The sequence below is a fragment of the Ceratotherium simum genome, chromosome 6 (genome assembly GCF_057802395.1).
Source record: "Ceratotherium simum simum isolate JZ-2026a chromosome 6, ASM5780239v1, whole genome shotgun sequence".
NCBI lineage: Eukaryota > Metazoa > Chordata > Mammalia > Perissodactyla > Rhinocerotidae > Ceratotherium > Ceratotherium simum.
This window is the reverse complement of record NC_141905.1, coordinates 2,561,197-2,577,107: the sequence shown is the minus strand read 5'-3', so window position 1 is coordinate 2,577,107 and position 15,911 is coordinate 2,561,197. Positions and strand designations below refer to the sequence as shown.

The following is a 15,911-nucleotide window of genomic DNA, read 5'->3' as shown; positions in this document are numbered from 1 at the left end:
AGGAGAAAGATAAATCCACTATTAAACTAAGAGAGTTCAACATCTATCTATTAGCAATTGACAGATCCACCAGGCAGAAAATCATTAAAGATATAGTTGATCTTAACAGCACTCCCAAGCAACTGGATCTAATTGATATTTGTAACTCTTGCAAAACAGCAGACTACACATTCTTCTTGAGCTCACATGGAACATTCATCAAAATAAATCATATTCTTGGCCACATAAACACTTTAAGAAATTAAAAAAAAAAGAAATCATACAGAGTATATTCTCAGATCACCTGAAATTAAACTAGAAATCAATAACAGAAAGATAGTTGGAAAAATCCAAAACTATTTGGAGATTAAACAACATACTCATAACTAACAGAAAGTTTAAAGAAAAAATGGAAAGAAAAATATTAAAATATTTTTAACTAAATGAAAATTAAAATAAAACATCAAAATTTGTGGGAGGCAACGAAAGCAGTGATTAGAGACAAATTTACAACATTAAATTCTCATATTTGAAAAGAAGAAATATCTAAAATCAATAATCTAAATTTCTACTTTAGGAAACTAGGGGAAAAAAAAGAGTAATTTAAACCTAAAACAAGCAGAAGAAAATCATAAAAATTAGAGAAGAAATTAACAAAATTGAAAACAGATAAAGACTAGAGAAAACAGAAGCAAAGGTGATTCTTTGAAATGATCAATAATATTGATAAATTTCTAGTCAGGCTAATCCAGAAAAAAAAAGAGAGGAAATTACCAATAATAGAAGTGAAAGAGGGGCCATCATTACTACACCCATGGACATAAAAAGGTTAACAAAGGAACACTGAATAACTCTATGCCCTCAAATTTGATAAATTAGTTGAAATAGGCCAATTTCTTGAAAGACACAAATTACCAAAATTCACACAAGGGGAAATAGGTAAACTTAATAGTCCTATACATATTAAACAAATCTATTAACAAAATAAGTATCATTTAGGAGGTCTGGAGATCTCAGAAACGCAAACTCTGAGAAGGGAAAGTAACTGTATTGCAAATGTGTGAAAGACCATCAGTAGGAGGTGGGGGTCGGGGGATTTCTGTCCTCAGAAACGTTGGAAATGAATGGAATCTGTAAAACTAAAGGCAAAGGTACTGCACATGAGCACTGTCTCCTTGCTTCCAGGCTCTCTCAGCAGATAATAATAATAAATATATATATAAATAAATATAATAATTATATATAATATATTAATATAAGTGTATATATGTCTTGCATTGTATATATTATGAATTATATATTATAATATATAATATTTATAAATATTTATTTGTATATTACATAATGTATTATTATATATTATAATTATATATATATATATATCTTTGATCTGTCTGTTGAGAGGGCCTAGAAGCAAAGAAAAACTCAACAAAAACCCCAGAAAACCTATACTGAATTGATGAGTTATGTCAAATTGATACAGGGACCAACTAAAAGAGCTACCAATGGCCAAAGCTGAAAATATTTGATCATAAAATAATTAAATAGTATTTAACTATTGGATTATAACTCAAAGTATAAAAAAAGTATTCATTAGTTCATTCTCTTATAAATAAATGATGAAATAAGTAAATAAATGAGGAAGAAGAGACAAACCCTTTGCAGTAGAATTCCAAATAAGCTAAGTAGATGCTCCACCCTCACAAAGGGGTACAATAACTCCCCACTCCTTAAGTGTGGGCTACATGTAGTTGCTTCCTTCCAAAGAGAACTCTGTAGAAAGGGAGGGGGCAAAAGAATACCGTCACGGTGGAGCAGCCTGACAAATACTCCCTCGGGTGGACGACAAGAGTGGTGATCACCAGTGATAAATCTTACTGATGGCAGGCACTTTCAATAGGATGTGATGAAAATGGTACTTTACCTCGTGGTCTTTCTCCCAAACCCCACAACCCCAGTCTAATCATGAGAACAACATCAAACTAATTCCAATAGAGGAACATTCCACAAAATATTGATCAGTCCTCCTAAAAACTGTCATGGTCATCAAAACAAGGAAAATCTCACAAAATGTCACAGCCAAGAGGAGCCTAAGAAGACATGACAACTAAAGGAGATCTTGAAACAGAAGAAGCAATTAGGTAAAAACTAAGGTAATCTGAATAAATTATGGATTTTAGTTAATAATAATGCATCAATATGGGTTCATTCATTGTAACAAATGTATCATATTAATGTACCACGTAAATAATAGAGGAACCTAAGTACAGCATATATGCAAAAGCTCTGTACTATCTTCACAACTTTTCTATAAATCTAAAACTGTCCTAAAAAATAAAGTGTACTTAAAAAAAATAAAAGATTTTTTAAAAAGCAAAAGATACACACCAAAAAAAAATTTTAGAGACTAAAGGCAGAATTCTGCCTCCCTTTGTTATCCAGCCCACCAATCCCATAGGACTTTAACCACAGCCCAACTCAGAACAAGTCTAACATGTTCTCTTTAGCTTATGGGAAACCACAAAGAGAGGAAAGAGGAGATGGCTGGGACGTATGGTCAAAAACAGTTAAAACCGGTTGAAGGCAACATGGCAGCCTGACTTGACCTGACATAGACCCCAAAGCTCACTATAAGCTCATTGTAATATATTACTATGCTATATAACACACCCATCAGTGCCATGACAGTTTACAACTGCCATGCCAATGGCAGGATATAATCAAATAAGGAAAGAAAAGAGGTGGCAGCCTTGTTGCCCCTTAAGAGCCTGCCCAGTTCCTGGAATAACTATGCATATTCCTCCCCTTTATCACCTCAACTCCTTATAATAGCTGCTTAAACGCCCCAAGAGCTGAGAAGCTGATATGCGAACTCAGTTCCCACTTCTCCATTCTTTGGCCATTGAATAAAGCTTGTGTTACTGGAGTCCCAGGTTCGGTCTCAATTCAAAGTTACAAGACGGAACAGAGGAAGAACCCCAAGAGGAAGGGCAAGAGACCTTTCTGGGGTCTCTCCCCAGATGGAGAGAGACTTCAATTGGTAACACCTTTAGTTTCCTGAGCAGCTCAGCTGTAGGCCCTCAAGGTGCATAACCACTCAGCAAAATAGTTAGTCTGTACCAATCTTCCTTAAAGGTAGTTTAACTGACCACAATTACAGCCTTCGGATACTTTATCCTCTACACTGAAAGCATTTAAAACAGTTCCTTCCAAAATTTATGCAGTTCCATTCCTGGGAGAATTTAAGGTTAGCACAATTTTATCCATCAGATAATATCTGCAGCAAAGTTTCAGTGCTCAGGCCCCTTGCCTATCTGGCCCTCCCCCTTAAAATTTCTCTACAATGTTACAAAGTCTGGCAGTTGATTGTGTGTTCTTTCTTTGCAATTACACAGATCTTGACTTTTTGTGTGTGTATGTTTTGTTAAGACCTCATTTGGTATAATGTGCAAAATGTCATTTTAATATTGAACAAGGAGATGCCACAGTCCACTCATTGACTGGTCATTTCAGCACCAGCCAAAGCACTTTCCTTTTAAACACCCACAGAGCCCTGCTCAATACTGTCATTTCATGGGGAGCACTCATCCCAATTGGCTCCCCTGAAAGCCTGTCTTGCGCAGGTGCTCCCAGGTGCTGGGGACGTCCACTGTTGTTTGCCATCACCTGCCTTGCTCCTACCACCTTGTTGGTGGTGCAGTGAAATCAAGATATTGGTCAAACAAGCAGGCACATGTTGGCAGCAGAGCAACAACGTTGTGTCCAGGCCCACCACGTGCATGCAGAGAGAGTCAGAAGGTTAAATGAAAACGGTGTCTGTGTTGGAAAGCAGTGTTGACAGAGCTGATAATCACCTGGTCTAGAAGCCAGGCAATAAAGGCAGGAGAGAGGACATTTTTAAACGGTTTTAAATGCTTGTTTCTCTGTGTTGCTCCCAGCTCATTTATATCTGTGTCAAAAAGTTCTTTACTGCAAGTTTGACTTATGAGCCCAGAGGATGGTGAAAGTGAGTGGTTATGACGTGTTTTAGAGCGTGATTTCATATGGATCTCGAAGGCAAATAATTAGAAACAACTTAACCAGCGTTGCTATTTTGAGAATTTTGGCACCCTGTACCAGAGCAGGAAGAACTATAACAACTGCAGTCAAACTTGAGCACATTTCTACTGAAGCAAAATCATATAGTAGATAGCCTTTCCAGACACTGGGCACAACAAGCACTCCCCCCATCCCCATCCCCTACCACCTACCACCCCATCTCAGTCAGATGCCCCTTCAGCCAGGCTGACTGAGCACTTCTTATTTATTCTCTCTTCTCAGAGAGTTCTTGGCTACTCCTATTGTCAGGTTAACTCCCAGACCTGCCTACTATGAGCTCTAATAACACTGTTCACTATTGGCTGTGGGCCTTGGCATGGATAGGATTCCACATTTGCTTGTGGGATTATTTGATTAATATCTATCACCTACAGTAATCAGTAAACTCCTTGAAAGTACATTGTCATTTTTGGTCATCATTATATTCCTAGTCCTTAACAGAGTGCCTGGTACTTACTAGATATTTAATATAAATTTAAACAAATAGATGAATGTATGAATCTATAGTGAATCAGTAAGTTAAAGTCTGATATTTAAAACAAAAGATCAGGTTTTAGACTGGAAGTATTCAAAATTAACTTTGATTCACATACAAAGAAATTACCTCTTATGATCAACCCTCTTCAAACTATCTGATGGACTTCCACTCACTCTCAGGACTCAGTTCAAATGTCACCTCCTCTGGGCAGCCTTCACTGATTCCCCCAGCCAATTTTAGATGTCCTTTTCCATTCTCTGATAGCACTTTGACTTAATGTATCTACATTATAAGATAAGTATATGCTTACATATTTGTTTCTACCACTAGCCTGTGAAATCTCCAAGGTCAGGATCCATCTCTTCTGTTTGTATTTTTTAAGCTCTTCATGCAGTGCCCAACACAGAGAAGTACTCAATAAGCACTACTGAATAAATGAATGCCTCTCTCTACCAATTATCCAATCTGTGTGAGGCATTAAATTCTTATTATTCTCTTTTATTCTTCCAATTCTTTCTCATTGAATTTTACCCCCACAAACCTATCTTTCCTAAGATAGTTTTTTAAAAAAAAAAGGATGGGAAGGGGTATATAATTTTGCTCCCTTACTTTTCACTTATGTATATTTTCTCTTGATTTCAAGAGAGAAGAATGCTTTATCTCTCTTTTGATGACTTCTCTTTCTGATCTCTGAAACAAGCTGAGAAATTTCACTCTCTAGATGATCTGGAGGTTATAATTCTAGCCCTAGCTCTCTCTTCACTCGGGACACAGTAAATGAGTTTAGCTCATCTCTTTGAGTCACAAATGCTTCATTGGTGAATGATGGTAAGGGCTAGATGTTTCTAAGGCACTGCCAGGTGTAATTCTGCAGCCTCAGAGTCAAGTGTTTCCAGAGCATCATGTTGCTTCACTGGACTAGATGTTTCACATCTTGTTAAATAACTGTAAAGCGAAAATCTTCCCCATGAATGTTTAATGAATTTGAGGGAATGCCAGACACAGACAATTCATTTGTTAAACACTGCAATTTGCAAAGAATTTGCTTGGGCTTCAAGATAAAATAAAGACAGATTTGCCTGATATATGGTAAGAGAGTAGGAAATGTTCCTTTCCAAGGATTGTAGTGCACTTGGATAACCTGTCACAACTCCATGTAGTAGAAATAAATGTCTGCAGGGGAAGGTTGGTGATAGAACTCCTATGCTAGGCGTTCAGAATTTCCTAATGGCACATTATGCCTCTTGAGCTTGGATGCTGGACTTCCTTACCACTCTCGACACCTGGGAAGAACAATTTTCTGTTGTGGGGGTCTATCCTGTGCATTGTAGGATATTGATCAGCACCTCTATCCTCCACTCATAGACGCCTGTAGCACTTCCCTCCCAAATTGTTAACACCCAAAGTGTTTGCCAAATGTTGCCTGGGAAGCATTGCCCCCTGTTGAGAACCACTGAGTTATAAAGATGTGAGGCTGGCTCTGAGCAACTCATTAGCTGTCTGACAGAGGTTAACTTTCTCAAGCTTTGAGCCCCATTTCCCTCTTCTGCACGTCTTGGGGGTAAATTAAATAGTCGTTGTTAGGACTAAATGAGACAATGTATTTATATTTTTTAGCTTGATTCTATGTATGTATCAGTACATCTCACTTGCTATTACTTTTATCACTAATTTGTTTATCACTTTTTGCTATTATTGACACTGGTATTGCATCATAGCTCTTGACAGAAGAAAACAATATAGACCTACAAAATGCTTTCCCAAAGTTTCTTCAGTACTTTTGCATTTTAATATATATGTAAAAATTCTTAGCCACATATCAGATTACTGCTTTCCCTAAGACTACTTGTGCTACCTGGCCTCCAACTGCACAGATGTCCTATATAGTTCTCCTTACATATCTTCAGCATAGCATTGAAAGAAAGCAAATATTCTTAAAATGTTCAGTTCCTCTTAATGGATTATTGATATCTATTCTCCATTACCATTTTTTCCTATAACATTTGGCATGAAAAATTGCAGTCAAATTGTTATTGGATTCTTATAATAAAATTATGAGCAAAATATCAGCACATAATTCACCAAAGTGGAAATTTGACTAGAAAGATATGAACAGAGATTATACTATACTCTCAAGTAGTGAAATGTAAATTTTTTTTTAAATACCATTTTCTCCTATTAAATTAGCAAAAGAAATGTTGACAAAGGTCTAACAAAGCTGGTAATGACCCACATTGCTTTCTAGCATTGCAATTGATATGTACCTTTGGGAAAGCAACTTGTTCATCCCAGTCTAGTCTTGTTAAAGGGCCCTACTCAGGTAGTCCCTTGAGCCCAAGCTGGCATTGTGTAGACGCTGGGGCTGGCATGCCTGTGTCTCTTCAGTGCACTTTGTTTTCCTTTTTCTGGGTCCTTAAATGCCTTCCTCCCATATCTACTCTGCCTGAACTCCCAATTTCTGTGTAGCTCTTTAGACTGATGATCCCTTGGAATCTGTTATCCTAGCTGACCACACCACCACTCAAGACAAAATGTCCGATATATACTCTCTTTATTCAAAAATGGGATGAATATAAGAAGACGCTTTCCCACAATCTATCTTGGGCCCTGAGGGAATGATCTCGTTGAGCCTACCCGTTGCTGCTCTGAGCCAACATACAAAATATTGGGGAGGGGCAGGCTGGAGAGGAAGAAAGAGGGAGAGAAAAAACAAATCATAGGTACTCAGAGGTCTTTCAAGTGTTGGAACCCCTACAGCTAGTAATTTGTTTCTTGTAATTCCAATCCTAATAATTCCAATCAAATGACGGGTACAGGGAGCACATGAGTGAACAGTTTATTTTGTTATTGTTTTAATAGTAAACTATAGGAAGGAACATGAATGTCTACTAGGAGGAGTAAGATGAGAAAACTGAGAGGTGGCCACATTGTGGACCATGGTGTTATGTGCCGAGTGAGTTTGTGGACATCATAAAGCAGACAGAAAATGCTCTCGATCACGCATTAGGTGAAGAAGGATCAAATCTGTGCTCTGGCTACAGCCCTGTAAATGGCATAGGGAATGACAAAGACTCTTTTCTTGACCAAACTTTAGACAGGCTCCTCTTCGCCCTCTTTTTGACTAGGCCTCAACTGTGGCCTATAAAAACTGCAGATCCTCAGCACTTGCCCCTACACTAAAAGACCTGAATAAATTCTGACATGGTTTCTAACAGCTTAAGGCTGCACCCCCAGGATGATCTTAACCCCACTTAAAGTGCCTGCCTGAGAAAAAAACAAAAAAAGTCAAGGCATCCAAAAGAATGTGCTGTTTGTTCTAGCTGATGCCTGAGGTAGGCCCCCACCTCCCTTTCTTAGAGCATTTACTAAAAAGGGTTTACAGTTGTAACCCTTCCTCTGCCCCTTTGAGATATATATGCATCTTCTCCAACTCAGGAGTGTCTTTCTCAAGGACCTGAAAGCCATTTCTTTGAAATGGAATCATTAGAAAGGATGAGACCTCTGTCTCCCAGTCCCTGTGGAAACACAGAATCCTACATTCAATAATTGCCAGCTAACAGACACAGCTGGCCAAAATCGCATTTACACTGACCTACTCTGGAATTTTTCACTTCCCCGACTCTGTCAAGCCCCCCCCTTCCCCCGCCTTCCCTCATTCTCCTTTTAAAACGCCCAGTCCCCTCTGTGCAATTGAAGTTGAGTTCACTTCACATGAGACTCTCTTCTGTAATGCAATAGTATAATACTGACTAAAATCTGTCCTTACCACTGTAACTAGTGGCCAGTTTTTTTTGTCTTTGACGGGTCTAGTTGCTAAGGAATTGAAGCCCTCTATCCCTGCCATTGTTTTAAAGTGGTGGGATCATTAGCAAAAGTCTTTTTTCTGTTTCAGATAAAAGCATTCCCTACACACAGCCGTGAATAAAAGTTTAACAAAATTTTGCTGGGAAGCAACGTTAATTTATGAATTCCACATTAAACATCTAAGTACATCTGTTATGCACAGCGTAATGGCAATTTTTGGGGTAATGATTTCTGAGAATCACAAATGATGTATAAATTCTCAGTGATTTATGCATTTGGAGGGGCGTGAACATGCCCTGAGGGATTGCCTATTATGCTCAAATACCAGTTTATAACGTGGCCTTTGTTCCTTTGTTTTGTGCCTCAGAATCTGGAAGTAGAGTCTTGTGTGGGGGGCAAAGAATTGCTACCCTGAGAGGAATATTTCAGTATGTCTTAATATTTGCTCGTCTTTAGTTTAGTGTTTTGTGATATATCTCAGAAATGATTAAAACTACTTTGGAAAGAATGTAGGTTCAAAGAGTTTGCATTTAACTTCAAGTTCTGGTATCTGTCAAAGGCCTGGTGTTATGAGGGACAGACTCTGGGACCACGATTCTCAGCTCCCACCCCTCTCCCCTCTGACTGCTCTCCCACCCCACACCTTGGAGTTGTCTTAACATAGCATGTCTTCTTAGGGTTCCGTGGCTTTATTCTTTCTGTTTGTTCCAGTCTCTTGTCCTTAGCTCTTTGACTGTCACATTCTTATTCTTCAAAACCCAGTTCAAGCCTGGCTTTGCTGTGAAGCAGCCTCCATGTCTGCCCCCACCCACCTCTAGTTGGTGTCCTCTTCTCCAGCCTCTGCTGCAGTGTCAACCACTGCAGTTCACGCACTCCCTCTGGTTGTGGTGTTTGTATTTCTTATGATCCCTAAGATCCCATATGGTAGGGAACACTGTATTCCTGGTGCCCAGCACAATTGCTGACACGAAGTAAAGATTCAATAAGCATTTATGGAACAAACAACAGAAGTTCTTCTTGCTACCTGAGATTAATTTATATTACAGGTTATAATCAAAAGCTGAGATTTAATTTTTCTTTCTTTCATCCAGTACACATGCACATACACACACAGGGAACTGCAGGATGATTTAAGGAAAAATCTACACAGTACTGGAAAAAACACACAAGTGTGACGGCAGGCTCCCCGTCCCCTCTGGACTGAGGGCGCTGAGGTGGCCGCGGGAAGAGACACGTAGAACGTAACTTACATTTTGCAGCTGGACATGATTCTTCACCAAGTTTTCTGACTTTGCCGTTGTGCTAGATGCTTTGAGACTGTAGTTTTTACCATTTTGTGGGTCTTTCAGCTGCTCTTGGATTTGTTTAGCTTGTTTCCTGCAGATTTCAATAAATAAATAGTTACATAAATTTATTCTATTCAAATTTTTACTGGATCACTCATTCCCAATGTCTCTATTTGTTACTTGCTAAATAAAGCTAGATAAACTCCATGAACAAAGAGAATCCTTCCTTCATTTTCAAACCCACCAAGAAATACTTCTAATTTAGAGAGAAGCTGGTATTACCCATCACCATCCAAGGATTCACACCCTGTGGTGCTCCAAAGGCAGAGAGAAACATAATGAGCTGCCCTGGCCCTGGTGAATGTAAGAGTTCCTGAATCCAGAGAGCTCCGCTGCGAGGAACTGGAAACGCTCTGAGGAAGTGACCGGTGGAAACGTGGAAAGCTGGGGCCTAGCGGCCACACATAACGCAACATTTGTATTTGTACAATTCAAATATGTGTAGCCTGATTGCATGGCTTGCATTTATGCTATAACGTGTATATTTTCTCTTTTACAGTTTAGAAACAGTTTATTTATTGTTACAACAGCCCTGAATATAGAGATTTTTATTCCTACATTGTAAATAATAAAAAATAGTTACCTCTTAAAGAGCACCTCACTCTTTGCTCTACTCTGTACCCTCAACTACTACTCAGGAGGGTCAAGCCACTTGGCCATGGTCCCACAGCTTCTCAGTGGGAAGGCTTAGATGACTCAGTTTTTGGACTCCAAATAAAGAGCTCCTGCCTACATATGTGGAGTGACTGTTGTCTGAGTCATTCAGTGGCTGTACCAGAAGGATGTAACAAATTACTCCCTTATTAGCTGCTCCCTCCCAAGAGCTTCACAGCAATTCTCTATCAGCAGAAGACTCGGTACCCACGAAACAAAGTTTGCAGAATCATCCGCCCTGAACTTTCGCCTCTTCCCCAAGGTCCCCTGCCAAGAATGGAGCCATTGGTGGAGTATGTGCACTCCTGTAGTGAGCTCCTCCGGGCAGGCAACACTCTACGAAGCACGGGCCTAGTTATCGGAGGGACCAGGATTTGAATCTTAGCTCTAACACCCACAAGTTTTGCTTTGCTTTATGAAATCAAAATGATTGACTTCCTAAACTTCTCTGAGCCTCACTTTCCTCATCCGTAAATGGAGTTTACAAAAGCTATCTTTCATGGATACTGAGGAAACTAAATGTGAGAGCACGTGTGAAGTGTTCATCTCCTCCCCTCAACACTGAGCAAGCTTAGTTGTACGGGCAGATGCTGCAGAGGAATTCCAGCACTGGTTCCAAGATAAAACAAAAGAATATACGAGTTCCATCGCTCACAAGCAAGTCACAGTATTTGCTACAGGATTTGGAGGCTCTGAGCATCATTACCTCCTTTGAATTTACACCAGTGTGATGTGGCTCTGTTCATTTAAATGTTTCTCTTGTCTTTTCAATTATTTGGGAGGATTTTATCTCCAGTATTCTTAGTTCCTTTAAGCCAGTTGTAATAATCTATCTACTTCCTCACAGCTAATCAGTAGCCTATTGTTAAAAATAAATCTATCATATGAGCTTTTTAAGAAGCACATTATAGCCACAAAATCCTATCAGGGATTCACTGATGAAGCAAATGGGAGATCAGGATGTTTCACCAGAGTAAACCATCAGGCAGCAGTAAAGGGGTCTTGGCACAGAGTAAGGACCATTACTCTCCTAAGCGCTAAATAGTAGAAATACTACCTTTTTCAGTAATTTCATAATTCAGTGTCTGGGAAATGTAAATTTCTAAAGGAATTTTCCTCATAAGAATGTCTGACTCATTTCCTAAATCCTTTTATAATTTTCTTTTCTTTACTCACTTCTCACTCAAGTTCTGACTCACATATTCCAGGATAAATGGGCTTTCCTTTCTGAACCTGCCTCCTGTATCATCCCTCCCCTCTCCCATATTTTTGCTCTTTCCTCCTTCCCCCAGCAAATGGGAACAAAGGAAATAAGAAGCATCTGATTGCAATTACATTCCATTAGTTTTCTCTCAAGAGCAGTTGCTCTGGGGAAGACAAGATATGGGCATTGCCCGTTGAAACTCTACTAGTCTAACAATGTAAGTGTGAATTGTCCACTGAGTTTTAAGTTCCTCTGGCCCAATTCATTGGAAAGAAATGAGATGTAAGTTGTGGAATATCAAGCATCCCAAGACATTATTTGTAATGTTGCTGGTTAGGTTCCTGGGAAGCAGACACTGAGATGGAGATAGCATGCAGGATTTTTATTAGGGAGGGCTCTTTTGATCAAGACCTATGGAAGTGAAGGGAAGGAAGTAGGATTGGGCAGAGGGAGAAGTTGGCACGCAATGCAGTCTCAGCGAAGACCTTCAGCAAATCCCATGAGGTGCTATGAAGACTGGCTTGGCCTTGCACCAAATTGGGGCAAAGGTCTAGGCCTTCAGAGCCTCACAATGACCTGTCTTCGGATGCTGGCTATCTCAGGTCAGAGCACGAGCTTGAGAAAGGCAACTCTTAGAATTGTGCTTTGGCAACTGGAGGATAAAGATCTTCACTGCTGAAGAGAATCATAGCAGCATATCAGAACATCCACTGCCTGTCCTTAAGAGTATTTCGTGATGCAAAATCTCTTACTTTAGAAGGTGATAACCTACAGTAGCACCCTCTCTCCTTTTTCCTCCTGTGTTTTCCTAATTATGATGATTATTTGTCCCAGCTTCTGCCTCCTGGAACATCTCCTCTCCTATTCCAGCTCCATTTTCAGAACTGAATTGCCTTGCATTTCCAAAGTCTACTCAGGACTCCTACAGCCAGCCTCACACTTCTTACCCGTATGAGTTGAAAGTGAAAAGAAAACCCTCAAGAATTTATAGTTGCCATGTGAGCCATATCAGCTAGATTTGAAAGGCTCAAATACTAGTTGTATTAACTACTTATGGGGATATGTGGGCTTATTGGGAGTGATGAGAAGAGGATTTCTTTCTTTGTGTCCTTTAGACACAAAGTTGTTGGAGTTCAATTAACTTGGTCAGAAAATCCTCTAAATCCAAGAAGGTGTTCCTCACTTCTACCTCACCATGTCACTTATCTTCAAACTTTCATCAGTTAACAATTTGCTGTAACATTCCATCTGGTGAGGTCATGCCATGCCAAGGGTGACAAGAGAATGGAGAAAGGACCAGAGTGGCAGGATCTGAGGGATTATGGGAACTAAAACATAAATGACCAAGAGAATCTGAGCTTTTGGGTAACTCTTGAATTTTTCTGGCCAGAAATTATACATCCCAGGATATAGGATGGCGGTTCAAGTGAATTTATTTGGAAACCAATCATAGAGAGGTCCTAAAGTCCTAGAAGAGTTGGGACTTTCAAGATGAAGTCAAAAAAATTGTACTCAAATAAACTACTTTATAGCATATGTGAACGTAGGGAAAGGTCAGGTACAGTCTGCCTATTCTGTTGTCTCCAAAGTTTTGGGAGGGGAATTAGAATACCAGGAATAAACACAAAGAAATTGGTGTCAGAGCATTATAAAAGTGTACCTTGCTCTCAGCTATATAGATTAGATGCCTGGTGTGGGGTGGGCATTCCTCTCAGGCAAAGAAAAATAAAGGAAGATCATGCCTGGAAATTGTACTAGAAAAAGTAAATATACTCTAGGTAACTCATGGGAAATATAACTCTGGTTGGAAAAGGCTTCAATTTTTATTACTTTATTATTCTCACATTGTCTTATTTATTTATTTTTTAATAAAAACGTGTCCCAGCTGGGCAGGCAGAAAGACAGCATTCTGATTCGTGCGCCTCCTGTGGCTCAGTCTTCGAGCCTCCTATGATAAATGTGATGTTGAACAGTCTTTCCATTAAACCCCGACACCTCGCTGAGCCCGAGGAGGAGACGTTCCTCTCAGAGCCCACTTGCTGCCGAGAGACGAAAGATTGACAGCCCTGAAGACAGACGTCCCCTCGTTCTCCAGCTGTCCTCAGTTCTTGGGATTGCCATAATCACTCTTTCGTTTAGATGTGGTACAACAACAAATTATACTCTAAAAATAAGTGTTTAACTACTTCATAGTAATTTGCTTATTGTTAAATAGACAATTTCTTTCTCGTACACAGTAGTTCCGAGGAGACCCCCTAACGCCCTGCCGGGTCTGATTATCGTCTTGTGCTCATGCACGCTCTTCACTTTGTAGTCACCCAGCCTCTAAGTTCTACGGTGGAAAACCGTGGGTGTTAACAAGAGCCACCCTTCACTGAGTATTTACCCTTATACACTATGCTGTGCTCTTTACAGCATTATCCCACTAATCCTCAACAAATTCTATAAGGTAGATATTATTTTGGGCCATATTTTACCAAAAAGGAAACTGAGGCTAAGAGACTGGACGTAGTCCGCCTAATAGTCCATAACGAGAAAGTGGCAGCGTGAAGATCTGAATAGAGGCCCGGCTGCGGCGTGTAGCGTCCTGACCACTACGCGTGTGGCCTCCTCTGAGAACGTGAAGCGCTGCGGGCCGCGCCGCAGCACCACCTTGCTGGCCCCCTCCCCGCGCTTCCGCCAGCTAGCAGAGCACAATGCGAGCCCACAGCGTGGAGTGGGTTAGAGATGCGATTTAAACCAGAGCTGCGGAAGTTCAAAGACCCCACATGCAATTTCCTACTGCGAGGCTTGGAAAAATTGTTTTAAAATTAAATTTTGATATTATTTGAAAAATGCAGCAAGAATGCACAGTTCCAATTGTTGTGAGGATTGGCAGATAATTCATGAAAAGCCCCGTGTCCCTGACAAAGAGTAAGTGCTCAAAAACGAACACTAACGACTGTCACAGCCATGAGTTGCTTAGGAGACGTGACAATTAAACGCAATGTGGTGTCCTAGAGGGGGCCCTGGAATAAAAGAAGCACATTAGGTACAAACTGAGGAAATCTGAAAGTGTAAACTTTAGTTAGTAATACTGCATCAATACCGTTCCTCTAATTGTGACAAAAGCAACATTAATATAAGATGTTAATAATAGGGGAAACTGGGTCTGGGGCATATGGGATCTATTTGTACTATATTCATAATAATTCTGAAAATCTGAACCTATTCTGAAATAGTTCATTAAAAATAATAGCTACTAATTCTGGTTTCATACCTGTTTCCCCATTATTTTTTAAAATCATAATTGCTGTTCTTTTTAAAGTTCAGCAGACACAACATGCAGATAGGTATCACAGACTATATCTGGAAATTGATCCATTTTTAGAAGAGAAAATGGGTAAAAAGTATAGGTTCCATGAAAAGCAATTACACATTGGCTTGGATTTCAAACAAGATGTAGGAACAGAATCTTTGCCAACTTCTTAAGGCCTCATGCCTTACAGGAAACCAACAAATTTAATATTTTTATCTGCATTTCTTATTTTAAGTGCAGATTATGTCATTTCCATAAATAAAATACTGCTATCAAAGTTCATTTGTAATAAATGTATATGTATACACATATACATGCTTATATACATATATATATGTATATTTTTTATTCTACTTTGTTAGTCAAAAATAAGCACTGTTATCTGCAGAAAGTCTGATTTCTTGGCAAGGGAAGTATGGGGCATATTCAAAATACGCATACCAACTGGTGAACCAAAGTAGATTTTATACTATTCATATTTCATATTTGGCTAAAACCTTTTTGAGTATCACGTAAAACACTATGAAAGGAAAAGTGTTTTTTTTTTTCTTTTCCAGAAAAGGCTGTCTACTGGTTGATAATGTTTAGGTCACAGCAGCGACCTCTCTGTTCAGAAGAGTTAACCTCTTAGTGACAGGCAGACACTGAGCCTTTAATTCTGGCAGGTAATCAACTAGTGCAAAGGACGTGGAATGTTCACGATCACAGAGGGGAATAATCACTATGTGCATCAAAGATAAACCACACACACACACACACACACTGCATGCACACGCTGTACACGCTCACTACAGTCTACAAAAGATTCTGTCATTTGTACGTGTTTGATGGACCCATTTGCACAAGATCCCTCTGCCTGGAGCAGAGACGGAGAATTGAAAGAAAAAGTGCTTCCTCCCAGAAGTAACCCTTTAAACCTGACAGAAATGGTCTTACTTGCTTTTGAAGTAGAACGCTGCACAGAACATGCCCACGATGACAATTCCAAAGATGATACATGAAATTGACAGCACCTGCCTTTGATAAACCTCTTCACTCTCTGTGAATTTG

General features: G+C 39.5%; 1 protein-coding gene across 8 annotated transcripts in view; it reads right to left on the bottom strand.

Moving 5' to 3' along the window:
- NRG3 (neuregulin 3) overlaps nt 1-15,911 on the bottom strand; it is a 1,039,619-nt gene that overhangs the window by 18,456 nt on the left and 1,005,252 nt on the right. For all 8 annotated transcript variants that reach the window (XM_087431778.1, XM_087431783.1, XM_087431779.1 and 5 more), the window contains 2 exons: nt 15,798-15,900; nt 9,610-9,736 (listed from right to left, as the gene is read on the bottom strand). In XM_087431778.1, coding sequence (XP_087287904.1) covers nt 9,610-9,736; nt 15,798-15,900 — 230 coding nt within the window. The remainder of the gene's footprint in view (nt 1-9,609; nt 9,737-15,797; nt 15,901-15,911) is intronic.